Source organism: Tachypleus tridentatus, chromosome 10, assembly GCF_004210375.1.
Source record: "Tachypleus tridentatus isolate NWPU-2018 chromosome 10, ASM421037v1, whole genome shotgun sequence".
In the NCBI taxonomy this organism is placed as follows: Eukaryota; Metazoa; Arthropoda; class Merostomata; order Xiphosura; family Limulidae; genus Tachypleus; species Tachypleus tridentatus.
This window is the reverse complement of record NC_134834.1, coordinates 69,975,853-70,001,640: the sequence shown is the minus strand read 5'-3', so window position 1 is coordinate 70,001,640 and position 25,788 is coordinate 69,975,853. Positions and strand designations below refer to the sequence as shown.

The window sequence follows — 25,788 nt, the reverse complement described above, 5'->3', positions numbered from 1 at the left end:
TCAAACTCAGCCTGTCTTTTCTGTGTTTATGGTTGCGAATGAAAAACAAACAGTAGTCTGGCTGGGTTTTGATAATGCTCCATAAACATTCAACGAACAGTCATATATCATGGAAGAATTTTATATATTTAATTATTTACTCGTTAGTACCAACACTAAATTATAAAAGTAATTATACACTTTTGACAGAAAAGAGTTCTTATAAAATTTCTAAAACAGTTGTTTTTTTTAGCTGACTCACCTTGGAAGTTAACACTTAAGGACGTTTTTTTTTTTTCGTCGGGTTGAAGGTTGCTGTCCCAAGTGGTGCATTGACCTTCGCGGAATGCTAAAGTTTCATTACCAAGAAGATTGCGTTAAATCGACTTATTCTCGAACCGAACTACTTTCGAATCCATATAAAACTAATACCCGTTAAACCAGTTCGACTACATTTGACACTAAATCAACTCTTCAATATTTAAAGGGTTAATCATCTTTTTTTTTTGTTATACCGAGAAAGGAGACTTTTTCCCTATTCTGCATATTCACGTGAAGAGACAAAAATGTATGCTCTGTATTGAATTAATGAATAAGAGCTTTCAGAGCCGTTTTTTTTTGTGGATACCTTAAAGAGCTAACAGTTGGACAAGAAAAGCAAGTGAACCCTTAAAAAATAGTCTTAACTGGTTTCAAGTTTTATGAAAATGCCTTTTATAGCTTGTTTTTTTTTATATTTCGCACAAAGCTACACTTGGGCAATCTTTGCTAGCCGCCACAAATTCAGCAGTGTAAGAACAGAGAGAAAGCAGCTAGTCATCACCATTCACAGACAATTCTTGGCTACTCTTTTATCAACAAATAGTAAAATTGGCCGTATCATTATAACACTCCCACGACTGAAAGATCGAGCATGTTTGGCGCGATGGTGAATCGAACCCCTCAACCTTCAGATTATGAGTCAAGCACCCTAACCACCTGGCCATACCGGGCCTCTTTAGATAGCTTTAAGCTATTATAAAATTGAACGATAAACATCGTATATTATGTTTTTGTTTTTAACTTCGAGATAAAATTACTTGGTTCTAAGAAAGTCACTTATCTCAGATATTCGCAAGTCACGACTACGTGTACCTTTTAAACATTTAAAAACGGGATCCCGTAAAAGGGCAAAGCGGAAGGTGAATATAAAAAACATGTTTTTAAGTGATTTAGTTGAAAATACCAAAATTAACAGGTGATAGTTGAGCACTTAAGGTATAACTTGGCGCACTTAAAACAAATCTTTTTTCGCTCATCAAATGACGACATATCACTGAGAATTTTAATGTCTACATTGGCAAAAACCTTGATACTTGATTTTCAAGCGATAATTCTATTTAATTCTAACAAATTTTACTGGAGTCAATGAAATTTAAAAATGAAGACGCAAATTATCTTTGAAACAGTCCAGTAATCCATTGTATAAAGAAAAGGCCATATTTATTAACAATCCCATTACTTGATGCCGTAGGGTATATTCTATAAAATCAACTCATCATTAATTCAGTAAAACACTAGGGTAATATTATACTCAGAATTTCATATGTAAGGTATCTTTCATTCCTGTTAGAAAATAGTTTATTTGCCATTTCATATTGGAAACACGTAAAGGGTATATGGAGTCACGTAAAGGGTACATGGAGTCACGTAAAGGGTACATGGAGTTATTAAAACTCTTATACAACTGTTTTATTGAGAACTCATTTATAAATCACTATTTCAAAGTGACGTATTTTATTAAGTTAGCATTTTACAACTTCTAACTTAAAGTATTAATAAGTAAATATAAAGAATATACCTAACACTAATTTGTTTATTTGTAATAGCAATAATAATAATTTTCTGGTTGCTGATAACAGTCGTAGTTTCTTGGTGGAAGCCATTATTGAGAATGTACTCGTTACCTACTGAATTCAAACTGAGAAAGTAATCATAGGGCAATAAATAAATAATATTAGCTATGAAAGCACTATATAATTATTTTCTTTCTTTAGGTATTTCCATTACACCTAAAATTAAACAAATGTAACTTAATCTATGGCATTACAACACCAAAAATTTAACCCGATTCACTTACCAACTGGTTCATTTTCAGGTATCAACCATTCTCTCTTCAGATCAAACACTGGAGGGGAGTTGTGTCCAGGAAATCCATTACCTGCAAGGGAAAGACAAAATCACTCCTATTATTTTAGCAGTTGCTACTTTCCTATTTAGAATATTTCATTTATAACGTGTACAATTTTCACACTGTTAAAAAACTATAAAATATGTAGTGAACGTTAAAACAAGCCTAAAAGATTTTTGTTGTTTTGTTACAATTAATGTGAATTCTCTGGTATTCGTGATTTGTAACTACAGTGCGGTCCAAACGTTAGTTGCTCCAAAGAAGTGTGTAAATTATTTTCTGGTTTCCATTTATTTCAACTTCATGTACGAGTGTATGCAACCGTAAGTACAGCGCTCAAACATACAGAACACAAAAAAAAATTTGCTTCTCAAATTAAAAGTTGCCTCCACATAGAAGCTAATAATATCTGAACCTTTTTGACATCATTTTGGTACGAAAAAAATCATCTTTAAAATGGTTTAACATTCCGAATGCAAACGTGCAACAGTTGTATTGTGAGTGTGTTTTCGTATAGTAAACCCATGGCGGGCTAGCTGTTGTGCCCACCAAGTGGAATCAAACCGCTAATTTTATCATTGTAAACCGGAAGAACCAGTTACAATGTCAACAAACCAGAAATACTTTAACATATAAACTGATAATGTAGAATAGAAATAAAGCTCCAATTAATAAAATAACGAAATTATATTTTAACCTTTAAGTAGTTTTTACACCTAAAGAGAAGTCCAACCACAACAAGTGACGGCAACAAACTTCAATTATTATTTTAAAATATATATACATTTATTTCTTATTTTCTTTAATTTATTATTGGTCCTTAACCTTGTTTTAAAAACAAGATGGTATTCAATGCTCGTATAATTATAACCATGACAGAAAAATCTTAACAAATGTTACACATATGCATTGTTTTCTAAATAGAACTAGTGTTGTTCAGGTTTGATTTATTCTCAGATACACACACACACACAATCATATAAATACTGTGACTTTACTGCTTGTAGTATATAAGAAGACTGAGCACGTTATATTAAAACGATTTTAATAAGCAAATCAGCAAGTCATGTGAGAACCCCAGCCAATGTAAAATCTAGGTAGACTGCTATCTATTGTAACTATATTTTAACATTATTTAGCATCTATATGTAGTGTGCTGATAAATAAAATTGGTCAATTTTGAAAAGGTGTGCAATACCCCTTTCCAATGCAAAATTTTACACGTCAGATCATAAAGGTGTGTTCAGGACTTCAAATAAGAATTTAAAGTTTCCAAGACGAGGATATCACTCGTAGTTAATAAAACGTGGATGAATATGTGGAACTAGGGTCATACAGAAATATACTTGCAAGAAGTTATATCCCAACTATGTTAAGAAAAGTGTAGCATCTTGTAACATACGACAATACACAATATATTTAAGATGGGTCAACATTTAGAAACTAAGTAAGCAATGTGTGGGTTTACCAAATAAGACTTCCGTTTAATTTTCCAACAAAATGGGATTTCGTGTCATTCCACACAAAGATATATCGATCAGGTTCTTCCTTGTACAAGAAATGGATTATGGAAACGTATCGGTGAGATTTCATGTGCTTTGAACATGACAACCTTTCGACACAGCCTTATGCAATGGAAATTACTCCGCATGGCCACTGTAAAGATGCTCAGTCGTCAAAGAGAGCATGACGGGAATGAGTCTCAGTGTTAGTAATGATGTGATGAGGCTTCAAAATCATTTAAATATAACACCCTCAAGCTCTGTAGTTATATTTTATATATTTTTATCACAATAAAGTTTGTTACATATTCCTGGTTCTTATAAATAAATAAAACACGTATAATTGCTTTAGCAACATTCTAAGACAATTTATAGCTGGAATTAATTCGTAAAAACCTGAAAACTCAAATAAGAATCAGAATATATTTAGTCTTTGGTAACAATATTTAATTTTTTATAAACGATATCTTAATGAAATATTTACCATTAACTAAATACACCAGGACAACCAATAAAACATAGTTCAAACCTTGAAGAAAAAACTCAAAACAAACAAAAACATAAGATCTAAACGGTAGTCTAAGACAGGAAAACTTCACGTTGCATGTTAAGACTTACAAATAATTCTAACTGTAGTATCACTATTGTAACTGCTTTTTTTCTTTTTTCTATCACACAACATACAGACGGCTCTCTGTTTTCAGAGAATAACCGCTTAATAACATTTCTTAGTAAATAGAGTTAAAAATTAAAATTAGATGTAAACTTGATGCTGGTCCCACCCTTTTGCGTCAGCCATCTGTTGCAGGCGAAAATGTGAAGGTTCCCACAGTTGCTCGAGAAGTAATGGATCATACAAGGTACGGGATACGACCATTTGATTAATGATACAAGTTTCTTAAGAGTTACCAAAGTAGCAGTTACGTGTGACAGTAAATTATGTCTTTAGAACTACTAGAATCTTGAATAAATTAAACTGGAGGCACGTAAGTACATTTTGGCTTGTTATAAACCACCAGTAATTTTGTTCACCCAAACATTTTTTTTATAGCATATTTATCAGCGAAAGTGTAATTGGCAAAAAAACATTTTTTCACACACACACACAAACGGGTTAGTTTGAGATTGGTTTGTTTGTTTTGTTTGCTTTTGAATTTCGCGCAAAGCTACTCGAGGGCTATCTGCGCTAGCCGTCCCTAATTTAGCAGTGTAAGACTAGAGGAAAGGCAGCTAGTCATCACCACCCACCGCCAACTCTTGGGCTACTCTTTCACCAACGAATAGTGGGATTGACTGTCACATTATAATGCCCCCATGGCTGAAAGGGCGAGCATGTTTGATGTGACCGGGATTCGAACCCGCAACCCTCGGATTACGAGTCAAGTGCCTTAACCACCTGGCCATGCCGGGCCCACATTCTAACGCTCCCACGGCTGGGAGGGCGAGCATGTTTGGTGCGACCAGGATTCGAACCTGCGACCCTTGGATTACGAGTCGAACACCTTAACACGCTTGGCCATGCCGAGCCCTTGAGATTGATATTCCAATATATTTCAAAATGTATAATGTTTTTACAGTATTTATGTAACTCCAACTTGTTTGTATGTGGGAAAAGCTAAATTTAAGGATCAAAAACAAAGTATATATTAAATAATATTTTAGCACTTAAAGAACGATCAAGTTTGTTAAAGCGAAATTTTAGTTTGAGCGAACAACACTTAAATCAAAGATTTAGTTCTGCCTCTTTAACTGACCTGGCTTGTTTATGTGCACGACGTTTATTTTTTCTATTTTAGTCTTTACTAGATCTGGTGGTGTGTTAATGTTTTACTCTCTTTGTTGAAATATACCTGATCTGGTATGTTGATATAAGCGACTTGTTAGGTTCCTTACTGGGATAATTTTCTCGTCTGGTGTATTCATATAAACGAAGTGTTAGCCTCCTTAGTAAGACTCTTACCTGGTATGAATAACCTCTCTATGAAGCACTGAAGTTTTAAATATTTGTTAAGTTATCTGCCTGACCTGAACAACATCTTCCAGAGGTGTTGATAAAAGTAGCATTTTATCTTATTTATCAAACTCTCTACTTTATCTGAACTGCTATGAATGAGGTTTTAGTGTATTGTAATTGTGTCTTTATTTTGTCTGTCTCTGTAATGTGCTTGTGTGTATGACATTTCTATTTAATAACTGAGATATTTATCTCCTTTGAAAATATTCTCTATGTTGGTTTGTTGAGGTGGATGACGTTTTAGTTTCTTTAATATAATTCATTTTTTCTCTAATCTGAAGAACATCAATATTTTTAACTACTTTATTGAGGTCCTTGCTTGTTCTGAACAGTATATCTCTAAAATTAGGCCTACTATTCTAGTTAAATGATTGAACTTTTTTATTTTAATAATGTGTGTTTTGTTATAATAAAGCCACAGTGGGCTATATGCTGAGTCTACCGAGGAGAATCGAACTCCTGATTTTAGTGTTTTAAATTCGTAGACTTACCGCTGTACCAGGTGGGTGACTACTTTAATAATCCAAGTAATATAATAATAATAAAAGAAACATACACAGTAGTTTACATATACAGTAATAACTCCTTTATTTACTAGTTTATGATACTTACAGTATTACTACATATCAGAACTAAAATGAAAATCAAATATTTTCCTTTTATATATAAATACTGTAATTTATAAACATTACAATGCATTATTTTATAGTACGTGTACGCTTGCTGTTAACGATATTTTCGGCCGTAAACCCAATAATATTTCACGAGGTTCAGCTACCTTAGGTAGTTGTAAATTTAAATACTAAGATAACAATTCAAAGTAATATCTATATTAAAAATATAATAATGACATATTGAAAATAATAAAATATATATTAAACATTCTAATAGATACTGTTAATGAAACCAACCTTTAAACAAAATAAAGTACACTTTAGCTAAAAAACAACAATAACAATTCAAGTACTGTTGTAGATTTAATTTTTATCGAGCAATTTAACATCAGCATAACCTAGTATAAGCAAAACTTTACAAAAGCTTCCCTAATAATCTGTTCTATTTGTTAAATGGATTGCTGGTGTAATTTTTTGACTTGCTTAACACCTAAGTTATTACATTACATTATTGGTTAGAAGGATAGCGCCAATGGTACAACAAACTAAACTGATGTTGTAACGGATTTACTGTTGTACATTTATTTTAAAATATGCGTTTGTTTCAGTTTGATGCTTGTGACATATTTGTTCTCTAAATGTTTAGAAGATTCTCTAGAGTAAGAATCAACAATATATATTTTAGGAAAACTCTAGCGTATCTTCGAACTGTTGAACTTTCGAGAATCTTGCTTAATATCTAAATAAAAGCAAGTTATCACAAGACGCCAAGAGACAATAATAGAATATTATTGGTCAGCTACAGTCGGTATACTATAAACTTTGGAAGCTATAATTATGATAAATGTTTATTAATCGGGGAGAGAAAGAGCTACAGATATTTCACCAGGAACGTTTATGGATTTCGAACATTACAAATCGTTCAACTTGTGTAAATTAACTTCGGGCGTTAGTATTTCTACGAGGACATTAAATATCTTCGTTGGTAAAAAGTCAGCTTATAACCGACGTACGGGCAACCAAGCTAGCTAGTTCAAGCAAGGTGTAACGATAACAACTCATAATTAATTAGCTCGTTGTAAACCTGGACCGTCCATAAAATATTCAGATCTAAAATAACTAGAAGAATTAGTATAATTTTCAAGACTCTTGTATATAAACCAATATTTTAATAGCTATTTGTATTAACCGTTATTATAAACTGTATTGCTGTTTTTATATTAAAATATATTTATGTTAAGAAAGAAAATTGTGTGTATTAATCGTGTTGGCAAATATAATAAATTTGATACATATTGAAATTCAATTAACTTCTAAATTAAAATTAAAATTTGCGGCAGTTTGAAATTTTAATACGTAATATACTTAATACAATACGATAAATCGAAGACGCGTCCGAGATTAATTATAATACGTAACAATGTTTATTGAGGTACAAAATAAAATAGAATGAAATAAATGAATACCTGAATCGTACAATAAGTAACCAGAATATTGGTTCTCTGAATGAAACATAACCATGTTAAATGTAATAAAAAGGACAATAATATACTAGACATGAGGTGCGTCTAACACAATTAGTTTGGCTTTAATTAACCTGTGCCACATTAAAGAACACATGAATAAATAAAGTTAACTCCTTAGCTAAAGGGCCAACATGGCCAGGTGGTTGAGGCGCTCGACTCGTAATCTGAGGTTCGGGAGTTCGAATCTCCATCTCATCAAACATACACGCACTTTCAGCCGTGCGGGCGTTATAATGTGAAGGTCAATCCCACTATTCGTTGGTAAAGAGTAGCCCAAAAGTTGGTAGTGGGTAGTGATGACTAGCTGCCTTCCCACTAGTATTACACTGCAAAATTATAGATAGCCCTCGTGAAGCTTTGCGAGAAATTCCAAAACAAATAAACAAACTTAGCCAAACATTAAACATGATTAATTTTGATAAAGTTCAGTAATAATAACAGACATTAATAGTAAACAGTAATTAGAAAACAAAACACAAGTGTGACTTATCTAATTATATAATGTTATACAATATATAATGGGGACTTAATTATTGAACTAACAGTGTTTCATTTTTTTTCTTATTTTCAATGAAATTGAAGTGTAGATGGGAAAGGTTTCAAAAAGTTGTGATATTTATAAAACAATTTTAAACCCACATGTGGTAACTAGAAGACTGATGAACTTTTCGCAAATTTGTATGGATATGACGCTTTGAATGCTGTAGTTTTTAATTTGTTGTTAAAGAAACTTCACAATAGTCTATCTGTGGTCTGCTCACTGCAAATATCGAAAACCGATTTCTAGACTTCCCACTGAGCCGCCGAGGGGCTCGAAATGTGGTTGGAAAAACTTCGTTTATAAAAATGCGATTGAGTTTACGAGCTTTCTTTAAGGAGTCTTGAATTATATTGTATCGGATAAGTTACGAGAAGGATCAGATTGGAATATTTGTATTGTAAAATGGCAAGTTTATGTCTTCGAAGTTAAACGTGTATATTTTTTATTAGAAGCTTTGATTTTGAATTTCGCGCAAGGCTACACGAGGGCTATCTGCGCTAGCCGACCCTAATTTAGTAGGGTAAGAGTAGAGGGAAGGCAGCTGGTCATCACCACCCACCACCGACTCTTGGGCTACTCTTTTACCAACGAATAGTGGGATTGACCGTCACATTATAACGCCCCCACGTCTGAAAGGACGAGCATGTTTGGTGTGACAGGGATTCGAACCGGGGACCTTCGGATTAGGAGTCGAACGCCTTAACCACGTGGTCTTACCGAACCTAGGAGTTTTGACCCTGAATGTTTTATTAACGAAGAAGGTATTCAAATATATCTTACTTGTTTTAAGAAAGAGTTTTTTTTCCAGTGATTTTTGGCAGATAAATGTCGCCAGGTTTGCCAGGAAAACCTTTTAATTAGATAAAAGAATATATTGAAGCGCGACGGAAATGGAAAGGTTTATTATGTACAGCATTTCTTTGTATGATTTTCAATGTGTGGAAATTGTAGTCTGAATAAACGTAAATCTACAACTTGTGGACTGAAGTTACCTCCGATAAGCATTTCTTGTACTTATTGGAAGACATGTTAACCGAATAGTACAAACATGCTGTCAAGTTAAAAATGCATACCCTACACGAATTCGTTTAGTGTGAGACAATGATAAATTTTATGAGTGACTGTCATATAAATATTTATGTTCACTAACATTAATTATTAATTTACCGGAATTATCAAAATACCTTGTAACTGTTGGGGAAATACTTCTTTTGATTTTATAAACAATAAAATTAATGAAAAAATAACTAAACTAAAAGTTTTTCCTAGTTTTAGCCTCAAAACTATATAATTTTCTTTTTATATTCAATGGAGTTGTTGATAATAAACAGATTAATACTGGTTCTATCTTTGATAAAGTTAGAATAAATGACCCTTAATTTATTTTAAATGTGTTTGTTTTTAATTTCGTGCAAAGCTACACGAGGGCTACCTGCGTTAGCCGTTTCTAATTTAGCAGTGTAAGACTAAAGGGAAGGCAGCTAGTCATCACCATCCACCGCCAACTGTTGGACTACTCTTTTACCAACGAAAAGTGGGATTGACCGACACATTATAACGCCCTCAACGGCTGAAAGGACGAGCATTTTTGGTGTGACGGGGATTCGAACCTGCGACCCTTGGATTACGAGTCGAGTGCCCTAGCCACCTGGTCATGCCGGGCATAATTTATTTCAGATCAGTACCTATTGGAACTGATAGACCATTAGCAGTTGCTTGTTAATGCCAGTGCTAAACCCGTATTTTTATGGTCGTTTATGGAGTTTGTGAATCCAAATTAACTATGGTATAAGTTTCAACAAAATGTAAACCATAGTCTGATAAAGATATTTAACGTGTTTGTATACCTCATTGTCCGAATATTTTGTTTTTTTTAATTAAAGCCTATTTTTTAACAAAAAGTTTTGTTGTTTTCACAGAAAAACAACAACAAAAATAACTAAACAAATTGCAAGCTGCTTTCTCGGTAAGACTGGTGGGACATTTACTATGTAAATAAATAATTACAAAGCTTCTTTTTTGTAGTCAGTATATCCGTTGTTATGGGTTTGTAGACTATATCTTTGATATTACTTACCTATTTCATAAGCTCGCTCTTTCACTCCATTGCTATATAACTATATTGAGTAATGTACATTTATACGTTTACAATTGATTTAGGACATTCTCAAAATTGAGCACCTTTATTCATTAGTAGCCGTAATGCAATGTAAAGTGAGCACGTGGTCAATAGGAGAATAAACGTAAGAAGATGAATTACTCTCGTATTGTGACTGAGAAGATAAAATGTTGCGTAATTTTTTATCATTCTTAATACTTTACTATAATTAAAGACTGGTACAAATAGCCCTACTGCAGGAATAGCTAATAGTTGGTTATTTAATTTTGCAAGTCGTACAGAAGATATACAACTATAAGATAAACCCAAATTCTTCGTTTATTAGCAGTGGAGATGAAACTGATGATAAAAAGCCTTCATTGTTCAACAAACTTAATGATCCCAGTATTTACGTTCTACTGAATAAATGTACCTATAGTTTTCGTAATGTAACTGAAAACGTTTTGAGATCCTAAGTTGAAAGTACACATGCTGAAACTGGCCCTAAATATAACAGTTACAGCCTCAACCAACTTCTGAACTAGGTAGAGTCGTTGATTTTGTTATTCTGTATTTCAACAAAAGCAGTGCCGTTTTCTCGTTGTACAAAATATCTTATTTTTAGCCACTCAACAGTGCTTAGTTGTTTGACATGGTAGACTACAATACAGTGTTTAGTTTTCTGACCTACTAGACTGTAATATTCACTACTATAGGTTAATTTCATACTCTATGTAAGAGGACATTCAAAATACAAAAGGAAAGAAACGTAACATTTATTCAACACTTTTCGCGTTCCTGGTTTACACGCTAAAAATAATATTTTAGATTACACACACAGACACACAAAATGCATAATACATTTATCTTGATTTTTTAATGTTTTCTTTGTCATCGCTTATTATACTTACCATACAAGTATTCTACTCGAAACCATAAAAAAAAAATTAGAAAAGTTGATGACGTAACCTTTGTTCAAAGTTAGCTCGGCCAATAGTTTATCCAATATTTCGGACTTTTATCGACTGGATATTATTAAACGAACTTAGTTATTACAATATTTAAGAAGATTTACTTGGTCACGTCTTTTCATTAAATATTTTAATTGTTCGTCATTACGCGACGTGTTATATATATAAATAATTAAAACAAGATAATTTAAATAACTTATCAGTTGTACCAATGGTGTAGAAAGGAGTTACAAAGTGTTTTTATCGTGTGTCTTGGGGAGGGGGTTGCTTGTCCAGACATGGAGGTTTTACAATGAGAGATTGAAAATATAGTGATCTGCTTTTAGAAGTTCCCATACTGCAAAGACAAACTTATTCTAGGAGGGATGTGGGGGAATGTCATCAGAAAATTAACATAATAACATATTTTAGAGTTAGTACGTAGTCAAATATGTAAACGAGGGGGGTGCTACAACACCACCGTTTCCAACACCTTTTAATTGTACATTCTTTATAACATCCTTGAATTTACCAAACATTAGAGTCTCTTCATTCCAAACACTTCTTCTTATAATGGACAAATACTCTAATGATAATCTCTGAGACCAGTATTTTGAAATTACAAAATTATGAATAAATTATGCCTAAAATACAGGATTGATCTGTATGAAAGTCTCATGTTTATGCATATAAATTAACGATAATATCAGAACTATAACAAAGCGCATATTTTATGTCATCACGAAACTGTATTGAAACTTGTACATAAATATTGTTTAAAAGAAATGTATATCGTATTTTTCCTAATATCCTTGTATATAACATCATGCACGATATGATTTATAAAAATTTATTCTAAAACTCCCAACCAAGATCGCCGTCAAAAGACTTGTCAACAAGTAACATAAGATATAACAGATACGTTGACAAGAACAAAATAGGGCTTCAATACCCGTGGTGGGTAGAGTACAGATTGACTTTTTTTTTAACCTTTGTGCTTATAGAAAAGTCAAGGGATAGAAATACTTGAATAATTCCAGGGTAGAAACTTTAAAATAAAAAAAAATATTCAAAAAAATTCTTAATACCAGAAAAAATAAACTTATTTTCAACATTTCTTTCAAACTTTTTCTCAATATATCTACCACACTAACTCACTACTACTTGAACTTCAAGCCTTTCCTCAGTATATCTATCACACTAACTCAGCGTTACTTCAGGTCTTTCCTCAAAACATTTCCCATACCACCTGAACGGTTTACAAATATAACTACAAATGTTTCCTCGGCAGTCACACAAATATTTTCTTAGCACTAATATAGACTTTTCTAAACGTATATAACAGTTTCTAGCCACACCTACACATATTGTTTTCTTTGCATATTTAATTTTTTTCTTTAGTCATAAAAACTTATGGGTAATTCTAAGATTATTATTTTTTTGCACACATACATATTTCTCAAAATATATTTTGCATGCGCTATACACGTCAAGTTTGCACAGTTCCATGAGCTGTGACTTCTAAATTGAATTCTCACCTAGTGGGGCTGAAAAGACAACAGAGATCGTCACCAGCAGAGAAGTACAGGTCATCGTGGTACGTTCATTAAATTTGCTTCGTTGCACACTTGGTTTGACGATCTTAGTGGCGCTGCTGTCCCGTCTAAACTGAACGAAGGTAATTGTCTCAAAATGTTAAAATTTAATATTACATTCGCAAATAGGGGGATAAAATATCAGTTTTGGTTTAGTTAACCTGCTGATATTTCCAATTTTGGTACCAAAATAAACAAATGTAAACACAACTCATCCCTAGAAGGATCAAAACCATACGAGTTTCTTGGCCAGTGTGACGTTTCGACAGCTTAGTACCGAGCGAACGTCCCCATCACGTCACTGATTGGCTGGTGGTGGGATTACGTGTACAGCTAGTCAGATAATTACTTTCGCCAAAAGAAAATCAGTCACGTCTAAGGCGAGGACCTCGCTGGGTGCATTACACTTGCCTTCAGGCATAAACCAAGCTGTCAGCATTCGGAGCATTCATAGGCCGCCATACCTTGGACCAATCACGGACGTTGCTATGCTGGCATATGTAATATTACTAGTCCTCAAATCTCGATTGCCTTGAGTGACCTTGTTCTTGTTGACTTTAAGTTTTCCGTTAACTATATATTTGAAATTGTCTTTAATAACATAGAGCATTATTCACGATACTTGTAACTCAAGCTGCGAAAATTTCTGACATTACTTTCGAGAGTAGGATTCTTAACCATCAGTGACCGAGACTGAAAGGAAAGTTTATGTAACGTTGAAAACACACCCATATTCTTTCCGTGTTACTGAATGTTTTACATGAAGTAATTCAAGTATGAAACAATAGACTAATGTATAACGTATATCAGAATGTAGCAACCGGTATTGTTTGTTCATACCCAGAACACAGAAAGCTGATGTCATGTTTTAAAACAACCACAGTTCCCTGTGGTTTTACAGTTTGGGTTTTCTGATTTTAGATTTTGATGGCAAAATAATATAAATAAAATATAACTTTAATTTTTAATATACAATATTGTATTCCGTGTACAGTTTGAATTTGCAAATTGTAGTAACTTTAAGTTAAGCAGTCTAGCAGCTGTTGAATGAGGTTAACTGCCTTTAAAACTGTTTGTATTATGTAATACGTTATATTTTATGTACCATTCTGGCTTTGGAGAAGTGTTTCAAAAACAACAATTTCAAAGCTCTTTATAAATATCCCAACACCATTAAGAACTTTCTACCCTCGAATATGTCTGCACTTCAAAACAAAGAACAATAAGTCTTTATAATCTCCTGCCAGTCTTGTGACAAAGTCTGTGTTGGTGAAACGGGAAGAAATTTTGACACAGAACATGGAAGGGATTTTAAACATGGTCGAACAAATAATGCTATTTTTCTTCACATGAGAAGTCTTGGTCATATAATTAACTGGAAATCAACAAAAATTATAGATAAAACTAGAAATTATTTCAAAATAACTGTAAATAGTTCATTAGTTTTTGCCAAATTTCAACATCTCAAAAGGTCACTATAAACTGAACCTCTTCCAGACGTCATATACCCTCACGGGACTTGGGAACGGCCGTTATAAAATAAACTGTATATGCTTCTCTTGCAAATGTTTTGACCGCCCCTGCTTGTGTCACATGTCCATTCGGGAAATGAAACATATTTTAAACTAAATTCTCACTGTGATTGGATTGGATTCTCTCACAAACAAAAGTTGCACTAAAAAGGACTCGTGAAAGTTTCGAAACTTATTTCCATATAAACTTCTTGTTCCGACAGTAGTGAATGTTATATTATTTTGTATTACTGTACATGGTAATTCTTTTTAAGGCATATCGTGCTAGTATATTAAGATTAACAATTGTACAAAGCTACACAAAGGGCTATCTGTGCTAGCCGTCCCTAATTTAGTAGTGTAAGACTAGAGGGAAGGCAGCTAGTCATCACCACCCACCGCCAACTCTTGGGCTACTCTTTAAACAACGAATAGTGGGATTGACAGCCACATTATAACGCCCCCACAGCTGAAAGTCTGGTAAGGAATATGATGAAACGTTTTTGTTTTCCCGTGGTAATTTAGTTTTTGCACTAGTATTTTAGCAAGAGAGTTGATTGGTTAATCTACTAAGTATTAGAAAAACACTATTTTTCACAACATCGCTTCGCTACTGATATAATATAAGCATTTTTTCTTCTAATTTTTATTCCACTGAACATTTAGTCAAATGTTCTAGAATATGCTGCCGGTGCACATTGAGAATTGTATTTTTTGTTAAGCACAAAGCTACACAATGGTCTATCTGTTCTGTGCCTACCAGGTTTCGACTAAGATCAAAATATCTTCACAAAACCATGATGGTTTCGCATATTTATGACCATGTAGTTGATTTTATGTCTCGGGTGTGGCTTGTTGGTTAGCGTCCCTGGACCATGAATCAGAGAATCTGTGTTTCGCCACAACGTAGCTCAAAATTGGCTGTTGGTGCTTTTGATTACCAGGTCTTCTCATAATCTATCAGTTCAAAATTATAAAATGATACAAACTCTATAATCCGAGCGCTTTTGAAAGGTGGGTCTTTTTTCTTCAGGCTCAAACTTCAAAATTAGTGGCAGTCATGCGCAGATAGCCAGTCTATAGTTTGCACGAACATTTGAAGTAAATAAATAAACTGCAATGTGTACTTTAGTTGTTAAAAGTGTCATAATAAATCACTGGTCGCACATCTCCAAGGAGATAAGTGCTTGTTTTTTAAAATTTTTACTAATCTGTAACGGGTTAAAACAAAAATAATCCGTACTTTGTATAGGGGCTAGAGGAACAGTTAGCCCCCTAGCAGCAAAGCGGTATGTCTGCAGACTTACAACGCTAGAAACCGGGTTTCAATACCGTGGTGGGTAGAGTATGGATAGCCCGTTGTGTAAGTTTGTGCATAATTACAAACAGAGAAATAAGAACAGTTACATCTTGCCATGACCATTTGGTTTCTTAAGTAAGATATCAACGCGTTCATTGTAGCAGTGTTAAATGTGCTTTATGATAGAAATGTTTAACTTCAGTTCCAATGTGTCGATGACTTCAGCCGTTAATAAAATATTTATAGATTAGACAAATTCCACGAACAGATTACCACCAGGGAAAAACCCTTGGAATGATTTCAAAGGAAGGAACTTATACCCGGAAGGCGTGTCTGTTTGAATTGATTTTGACAACGAAATCGAACATTTAAGTCTAATTTCTTCTTTCTTTGTCGTGGATAAATTACCAAACTCCGAAAACTACGCCTCCCAGTGGCACAGCTGTATGTCTGCAACTTGTAACGCTATAAACTGGGTTTCGATACTGTGGTGGGCAGAGCATGGATAGTCCATTGTGTAGCTATGTGCTTTGAAACAAACGAAACCGAAAACTACACTCTTCTCAGCTTATAAATCTATGTAATTATCCATGACATTTTGCCTATAAAAATGTTTTAGTTCTGAAGTAAGTTTGATAAACTAAATGGAAAAACTACTATGGGTGTAATTTAAGAAAAATATTAATAAGTGTGTTTGAATCTCAATATGCGTTCAGTGTAATCTAAAGACTGCAGCATTACTGTTGTCCCTCGCTGTGTAAGTTTACGGATTTACAACGCTAAAGTCAGGGGTTCGATTCTCCTCGGTGGACTCAGCAGATAGCGCGATGTGGCTTTGCTTTAAGAAAACACACACTACCCTTTCAAAATGTTATCGATAAAATAGAAATGACTGCCTCTAAGTTACTATTAGGGGCCGTATATCTGTCATTTTAATCATTATTTCGAAAATCAAGCAGTAATTCAACTGAACAATGGTGTTTCTAAACGACACAATAATTACGTGAATAAATGCTAGTGCTTAAATTGTTAGTTACACAGGCTAATACGTCGCTATTTACAAATTCCAGTGTTCACTTGTACGAGTAAGTAGCAGCGTGAAGACTGGTAGTTGTAAGTAAAAGTGTGAATATAGATCTGCGTTTAGTAGCAAAGTGAAGAATGATATGTGTAAGTAATAACACGAACATAACCTGAGTAAGTAGCAATGTGAACATTGGAATATGTAAGTAGGGACATGAACACTGGAATATATAAGTAGAGACATAAACACTGGCATATATAGTAGGGAGGTGAACACTGGAATGTGTAAGTAGAGACGTGAACATTGGAATATGTAAGCAGGGACATGAACACTGGAATGTCTAAGTATTGACGTGAACACTGGAATGTGTAAGAAATTACGTAAACACTAGCAAAATATACACTGAGAGTGGTATGCAAAAATACGTTTTATGTTTGAGATACATTAAATCGTTTTACATGTTTGTGTTGACTGTTGAGAAGTCTTACGAACTTACCTAAACAATTACTAGAAGGCATTACAAAACGTGAGATATAAAAAAGAAGAGGATGTTAATAAATATGAACTATATTCATGTAACATTATTAAACTTGAAAAACCATCAGTGATGAGAAAACAACAATAATGGTGCTGATGCACGAAGAAGATATATCTTGCTAATGAAAAGCGAGAAGGACATGTTCCACATGCTGTCATTGCCTTAGCGTAGGCTTGGCATAGCCAGGTGGTTAAAGCGCTCGACTCGTAATCCGAAGGTCGCGGGTTCGAATCTCGGTCGCACCAAACCTGCTCGCCCTTTCAACCGTAGAGGCGTTATAATATGACGGTCAATCGAACTATTCGTTGATAAAAGAGTAGCCAAAGAATTGGCGATGGGTGGTGATGACGAGCTACCTTCCCTCTAGTGTTACGTTGCTAAATTATGGTCGGCTAGCGCAGATAGCCCTCGTGTAGCTTTGCGCGAAATTCGAAACAAAAAAAAGACGAAAGTTAGGTAAATATATATTTGTTTGTTTTGAAAATTTTGAACAGCTAATTGGCTAAATACTTGAAAAGAATAAATAGATATCATTAGGGTTATATATTCTTGAAATTTCTATAGGAGGAGTGGAGGACACCTTGAAACACTAGACATATAATACACGATTCACCACTACAACAGGAGGTCTAGACTTATTCTTTCGTCTCTAATCACTTTCCTCCTATACAGTGGAGCGCCTTTAAGCCGCGGTATTTGGGGGGTCAACCTGCTTAACCGCGGCTTAAGTGGTCCGCGGCTTAAATCTTTGTGACTGAAAAGCCGAAGTCGCCAACAGCTCCGCCGAGGAGCCTCATCCGGGCCATTGCGTGATCATTATATCGGATTATCGAATTAAAAATAATACTTTCATTATTGATCACTTTTTCACGGATTTACCGCGGATTAACTTTAATGTATGGAGAGGTGTGATTCGGTAACAATGGTGGCCTCCATGAAGCTGGCATAGAGAGCGGATAATGTAGATTAACAGTCGATTTCTCTTGTAATATATTTTATTTATTTCCCAAATTAAAGCAAATCCTTTTTAAATATCCCATTGAAGTTATAAAGCCAGGATTAAATTCGTAAGCCGCGTTTTTACACGTTCTTAAATTAGCGGTGAGCCGCGATAATCCTTGCTCACATCGCTCACAAGACTTGCTACAACGGCTTAAGCGATTTCGCGGTTTACTGGTCCGCGGCTTAATGGCGCTCCACTGTACTTTCACAACTACGCAAAATTTTCCCCAGATATGTTCACAGGTGATTTCTTTCTCAAACTAACATATTTTCTGATATTCTCAGCCAGAAAGTTTATGCTCCGAGAAAACTTTAGCCACCAGCTGACCATCTTCTAAAACATATATGTTACATCACTTTAATTGATTGCACCCCGTGGCACAGTAGTATGTCTGCGGACTTACAACGTTAGAAACCGTCTTTAGATACCCGTGGTGGGCAGAACATGGATAGTCATTTTCGTAACTTTGTTGTTAACTACAAAACAACAATATATTTTATTATTCTAATCATTTGGGTCTACCAATACTAAATTTACCCAGTTATATTTATCCGATAGGTAAATGATTATTTTCCTTTTTATCTTTATGTAATATCCAATTGTTCTATCTTTCACATACAAACGAACCTCATTTCCAGATCATAGTTTCATCCACACTCCTGTCATGATTTACACAACCTTTACGCATTCTCAGTCGTCTGGCTCACCACATCTCATGGCTGAAGGTGGGCTGCAACCCTCTGATGACCCGCCGGCTCCTTGGGCTGGAATGAAATAACAAGAAACAGGGTCACTAGTCAGGGGTGAAAATTTTCGAAACCGGTATAACTCAGTGACAAGTGGTGAAGCGAGTGATAGATTGGGTTTCATACTTGTTTCTATTTTGAACAGCTTGTGGGTTGAATAATTCAAAGGTTTAGATCAGTGTTATTAATGTTTTTTTATTCTTGAAGTTCCTGTATAGGATCACTGTTTGAGTAAAAGACACCACAAAACATCGGGACAAAAATCTCCTCTTTCCCTAAGCAACAGGTATAGTCGATATGACTGAAATACTAAATACAGACCAAATTCTGTGTTAGTTTTATAAGAACCGGTAGCCAAGATGTAAGAAAACACGTGTGTTTGGTTTCAAAAAACTCCCGTCTCTCTTTGAAAATTACACTTGAAGAACCTTGTATTTTTCTTGTATATTTTAGAATTAGATTATTATTTTCACAATTGTAGATTATATTGACTTTCCTTTTTTTCAATCGTGCGTATAATTAATGGTCCCAATTTTTCATAAATTTCATAGTTAAATAACTAAATTATATGAAAATATACTTCATAAAATAGAAGTAAAACTGGTTTCTTGTCAGAGATATATTTTATAGGAACACACGCTCTCAAAAATATGTTTTTATTCTACTCTTGTTTTGTATTTATAGCAAAAGTTTGGGGAACACATTTATTATCGTCAATGTGAAGAATCTCTGTACAGTAACCCCTACTGTGTCTTCCAAGAAGAAATACTTTAAAAGCTATTAACATCAGTTTTAATAACTATTAATAGCAATGTTACTGATTCATACACGCACACGCATGTTAATCGTCTCTTTCCAACTATTACAGCAACGAATACATCATACAAACACCGCCCTTGGAAGAGCGCGTGCATCCAACGCGTGCCGTAGTAAAATCCGCTTCTCCTGTCCAGCAGTCAGCAGCAGACCTAGGTCAGTACCTGTACCCAGGGAACGGAACTAGAAGTCACGACTCAGGCATCACAGTAGCTAGTGCCTGCACGGGCTGGGCTGTTATCTACCTAACAGATGAAAGGTCTATCATAGAGGGGGGTGAGTCTCCAGAGGAACGACACCCAAAGTTTTACTTCATTAATCTCAGTGAACGTATAAACTGTAGTATCGTCAGAACAGGGGTGGGGTCTACGATTTCATATATAGGGGCTCCAGGGTGAGGTCTTTAGCACTTCAGGGCAGAATCCTGGAAGTCTTCAAAAGTGAAAGTTACACACGTTTCAAGGAATATAGGCAAGAAAGAAAGGGACAAAATCCAGTAGGTCAGTAAAAGACTCATTTTAGATGCTAGAAATATCAATAAAGTTTCGATAAAGATTCTAGAAAACTGATGTTAAGTAAAAGTTTACAAACAAGGGCTAATTTTAAAGTTCCTCAAAAATCTTTATTAAGATATTATTTTATAAGGATATCAGAAAAAAAAAGGTTTACATCAGTTATCGCAAGAAATCAGTAAGTGAAAAAAAAATCTCTATTCACAAATTTGAGAAAGGGTTGGCTTCAAAGATCTTTGAAAAAATTCTTAATAAAATACGACGCTTTCTAGAATTTTAGAAATTTATTGAACTTATAATAAAATTATCAGTCTATGCCAACAGATTATTTGCCAAAATTTGTTGATAAATTCATAAATCGTGATAATATTTTCGAATCTCTGTCTCCAGGACAAAGCTAATACTTTTTATCTTTGAAAACTTGTAACTTTAAGAAACTTGTAACAACAGCCAAGATATAAAGAAACTTTTAATAGCAGATGATCTTTTACGATCTTGTAATTACACACATGAAATATTTTTTTCTTTTTACAGGACTTCTCGGAGACTCATCAGTAAGTCTGAGAACTTATAATGCTCGAAATTGTGTTTTGATATCCGAGGTAGGCAGAGAACAGATAGCTCTTTGTGTAGCCCTGAACTTGACAACATAAAAAAATAAAACCTAGGTGTTGCTGAAAAAGATTTTTTGAAGATACAGTAGTGAGTTCAGTCAAATTAAAATTTTAGAGGAATCACACTTCCGTGACTCATACAAAGTTAACCATTGGGTAACTCTAAGGTATTATCACAGCTGTTTCAAATGTCGTAATTCCATTACTTTTATTGTTATGTTTCTTAACCTCTTGCTCCATGTAAAAAAGCAGCTTAATATCTCTTTTAAATTATGAGAAATAAGTAGTCAAAGAATAGTAAAATTATTCTTCATCTTCTTGGTCAATGTGCAAAACATATAATAAACAAAAAAAAAAGAATGTAGGTACAAGCAAAATTGACTAATATACATTGCTGACCAAAATCTTAAGGCCAATGAGCATAAAGAAAAAATATCCATTTTGCGTTCTTAGACTCAACCACTTATTTGAGTAGAACTTTCAACCCCAAACATTTTCAATGGGGTTCAGTTCGGGCGAACACGCTGGATGGTCCAAAAGAATCACGTTATTCACGGACTTCAATTCTACATAAGCGATATAATAAATAGGCTTTTGAATAATGTTCAGAAAACTCTTATTCGATTTGTAGGTTATTTTGCTCAGCAATTTTCAAATTATGCTGCAAAGGATTTTGTGTCATGCGATAAAAATACAAATATAATACTGAACATAAAAGCCACTCTTGATGTCATAGTTTTCTGATCTTTGGACAGTGTTTTCGTTTATTTTACTTTCACAACTGTGTATAGAATGCTTAATAATCGAACTTATGGACTATAAGACTTGGTAAAGTTTCTGTTTACTTTCAGGATTCCATATTTATTCGTTTTGGAGTTTTCGAGCAAAGCTACATTACGGTTACATGTTTATAGAAATCTTTAATTTTAAAGTAGTAAACTAGAGGAAAATTCAAATAGTCAACAGTAACCATCGCCTAATCTTGGGCTACAACTGTCTTACTAAGTAGTTGGGTGTGAGTGGTCCTCTTATATCTCACCCACTGTCCCAAGTAATGCAGCACATTTACGCGATAAAAGGACTCGAGTCAAGAACCGTTGGATTTACAATCCAAGTGCGTTAGCCACAAGCTCATGCAAGTACGAGTTAATAATGACAGGTTGGACCTTTCGAGGATTAAGTTTACAAGGTGCCAGTACAGATGTCGATGTTAACTCGGAATTTCATCAGATATATCAAAACTGGTTCAAAATAACATTAGTAGACACTCTCCTGAGGTGAATTCACTTTTACCACTTTAACTGCACGCTAGTATACTTTAACTTCAACAGTTTAACGGATAAATCTGAGCTTTAAGATATACTGACACAATCGGAATCCCTACTTTGATTTATGTCCTTTACATTTGCATCACCAATATATTAAAATACAAATTGCTAAGAGAAGGTATTATGCAAAACTTTATTTGCGACTAAAATACTGTACTATTTTATTTATCATTGCTGATTTAGTACTTTTTCTCTTTTATTGAAGACATATACATATGGGTTCTAAGTAAATTAAAAGTTCAATAATCTAATATGGTCGTACACTGGTGAAAATTACTTAAAATGTCGTCAATATTTTCTCGTTTTTAGAAACTTTTGAAACAGCACCTTTACTCTAAGCACTAAATAGCATCGAGTTTCTTCTAAACAAGCTTTTGGTTAATTAAACTGCTAATTTGTGGACGTTTATCCCCCTTTATTAATGACGTTCTGTTGATATTAAAATGAATTATGTTTGTTATGTTATTATTATAAATAAACCTTTTAGTGAGTCAGCATTAAACCCGAGAGCCCATGACGTTAAAAATCGCGATTCGAAAATTCTGGACGAATATTATAGTGCTATCTATTGTTACTTTTTATATAATTGAAGAATATTTACCACGATACATTTTTGTTTGGAACTTAGCACAAAACTACACAACGGGCTATCTGTGCTCTGCTCACCATGGGTATCGAAACCCGATTGCTAGCGTTGTGAGTCCGTATACATACGCGGATATATGCGAACCTAAACTAGCGTTCGATGTTCAATCTTCATTAGGTTGGAAGCATAATTCTCACTCTCAGTGAATATAAAACAAATAAACAAAATAATGTAAACAAAACAATAATTCTAGAGTTTAAAGTATTTCTTCTCAGGTAACTGAACACGAAAAGCTATTGTGAACAATGTACTTAATAATTTTTTAGCTTATTTTGTTAACCGGCTAATTCATGTTTAGCAAGGTGGTAAGGGGCGCTTGTCTTCCAGTCTGAGGAACGCATGTTCAAATCCTTGCCCCACCAAACACGTTCGCCCTTTTAGCCATGGGACGTTATAAAGAATTGATGAATCCCACTGTTGGTAGTGTCGTGACAGCTAACTGCCTCACCTCTAGCCTTTCATTACTAAACTAGGGAGTGTAGCGAAGCTTTGCGCAGAATTAAAAATCACATATACAAAAGATTCATGTTTAATAATAGCTAAAAGAAATAAAAACTATGGATCCATGTTAATAGCAAAAGTATGCCGACTTCGTTTTTTCACCACAACTATCCTGAAGCTCAGACACTCCATCTTTCGTAAGCTGTGATAACATGAATTTTTATTTGTTTTTTTTTTCAAATATCGCGCAAAACTACACGAGGACTATCTGCGCTAGCCGTCCCTAATTTAGCAGTGTAAGACGAGAGAAAAGACAGTTAGTTATCACTACCCACCGCTAGCTCTTGAGCTACTATTTTACCAACGAATATTAGGATTCATTGTCACGTTATAACGCCCCCACGGCTGAAAGGGCAAGCGCGTTTGGTGTGATGGGGATTCGAAATCGCGATGCTCGTATTAGGAGTCGAGCGCTCTAACCACTTTGCTTTGCCGAGCCTGTAGAAGATGAATATACATTTATCATTAAATTTTCATCAAAATAAGTTACTTCCAGGAGGTTTAGCGTTAGGCTTGAATGCTTACAACGTTAAAGTTCGAGGTATAATTCTCGCTACTAGAACAACATAGATAGCCCATTCGGCAGTTTACACTTGACAACAGACAAATAGAGCACGTTACCAAAATAAACAAGAAACAAATATTAAATCAGTATTAAATATAGGCAATTTATACATTGTTGTTCGTTATGATGGCTGTACTGGTGAATACCTTCATTGTTAACAACAGGTAATATTTAACGAGGTTTGGTTTGGTTAGAATATTTGGAAATTTATAATGAAAAATAATGAAAAGCAAGGAATATCGTTAATGAAGATAGTATTAAACAGAGAATATAATTTGCTTTTAAATAACATAAAACTTTCAATTCTTTGTGTTAGAATGTTCACTCAATTACACAAAGCGTATAACCATTCCCGATTGTGAACAGACAGATTAAAAGTATGGGAGACAGGCAACAGCACCACTGCCATCTCTTAGATGAGAAAAGAACTGGTTTTGGCAATATTTTTTTTTATAAACTACCAATGTTACCACGGCAACACGATGAAAACTTTGAATGCCTTGATTCAAAGTCCATTTACGTTATTAAGCCTCGAACATAAGTTCATTTGCTAACATAGTACAGTAAAATCTATCTAAGCCGGAAACAACAAAAGGGCGGAAACCTGTACAAGCCGGAAATATCAAAATTTTGCAGCATTATCTTAAAATTTCTCTTATGAAAGCCCTTCTATATGGCGGAACCTGCGAAACGCGAACGGAAAACCATTTTTCACCTACCTCATCTATCAACAAGTTGGATTAGAACCTGAGTAAGGCAGAAAAAATGTTTTTGATTAAATATTAATTTCTTATTTAATTAATAATTTTTTTCAATATTAATTTCTTATTTAATTAATAATTTCTTTCAATATTAATTTCTTATTTAATTAATAATTTCTTTCAATATTAATTTCTTATTTAATTAATAATTTCTTTCAATATTAATTTCTTATTTAATTAATAATTTCTTTCAATATTAATTTCTTATTTAATTAATAATTTCTTTCAATATTAATTTCTTATTTAATTAATAATTTCTTTCAATATTAATAAATTTTTGTTTAAATATTAATAAATTCTCGGGCATTTTGTTACAGTAAATATTGGTTAAATATATTATGTTCTTTTTTCTGCCATCATTATTCCTGAGATCGCTATTCGAAAGAACAATTCACTGTACTTATGGTCGCATTTGCTGATGGAAAACTAGAGAAACCATGGGTAATATGTAAAAGTGAAAATCCGCGCTGTTTCACAAATTTAAGGATGAATCAACTTCCTGTAGAATGGAAAGCGAATAATAAAGCGTGAATGACAAGTGCTATATTCGAGGGATATTTGAACAAATTAAATAAAAAAATGGAACAAGAAAACACAAATATTCTACTTTTCCTAGATAATCCAATTATCACCCTAAAGTTCAACTTTCAAATGTTCGCTTAGACTTTTCACCTCCATGTACAACATCAGTTCTACAGCCACTAGATAATGGAATTATACAGGGTATAAAATCGAAATACAAAAAATTGATGCTTCAACATATTATTGTAAACATGGACGACTGTAAGAGAGCATCTGAAATGCCCATGAAAATTGGCGTGTTAGATGCAATTGCATTTTAAAGTCATTCAATCAAATGCGTAAAAGATGAATGCGTAATAAAGTGCTTTCAAAACTTGAATTTATTCTTGATAATAACGGAGATTGTGGAGAA

The 25,788-nt window shown here is 33.9% G+C and overlaps 1 protein-coding gene and 1 long non-coding RNA gene across 3 annotated transcripts in view; one reads left to right on the top strand and one right to left on the bottom strand.

The window, feature by feature from the left end:
* Window positions 1-13,629, bottom strand: part of LOC143229518 (tyrosine kinase receptor Cad96Ca-like) — a 49,935-nt gene extending 36,306 nt beyond the window's left edge. Inside the window, exons 1-2 of the mRNA XM_076461974.1 lie at window positions 12,933-13,629; window positions 2,099-2,179 (exon numbers count right to left, since the gene is read on the bottom strand). Of these exons, the coding sequence (XP_076318089.1) occupies window positions 2,099-2,179; window positions 12,933-12,987 (136 nt within the window). The 5' untranslated portion in view covers window positions 12,988-13,629. The remainder of the gene's footprint in view (window positions 1-2,098; window positions 2,180-12,932) is intronic.
* Window positions 4,481-21,102, top strand: LOC143229519 (uncharacterized). 2 transcript variants are annotated; one of them, XR_013015913.1, is made up of 3 exons: window positions 4,481-4,637; window positions 19,980-20,427; window positions 20,974-21,102. It is a non-coding gene; the product is annotated as an uncharacterized LOC143229519 (long non-coding RNA). The 2 variants fall into 2 exon arrangements; XR_013015914.1 differs by lacking the exon at window positions 4,481-4,637 and adding an exon at window positions 14,731-14,980.
* Window positions 21,103-25,788: the final 4,686 nt, after the last annotated feature.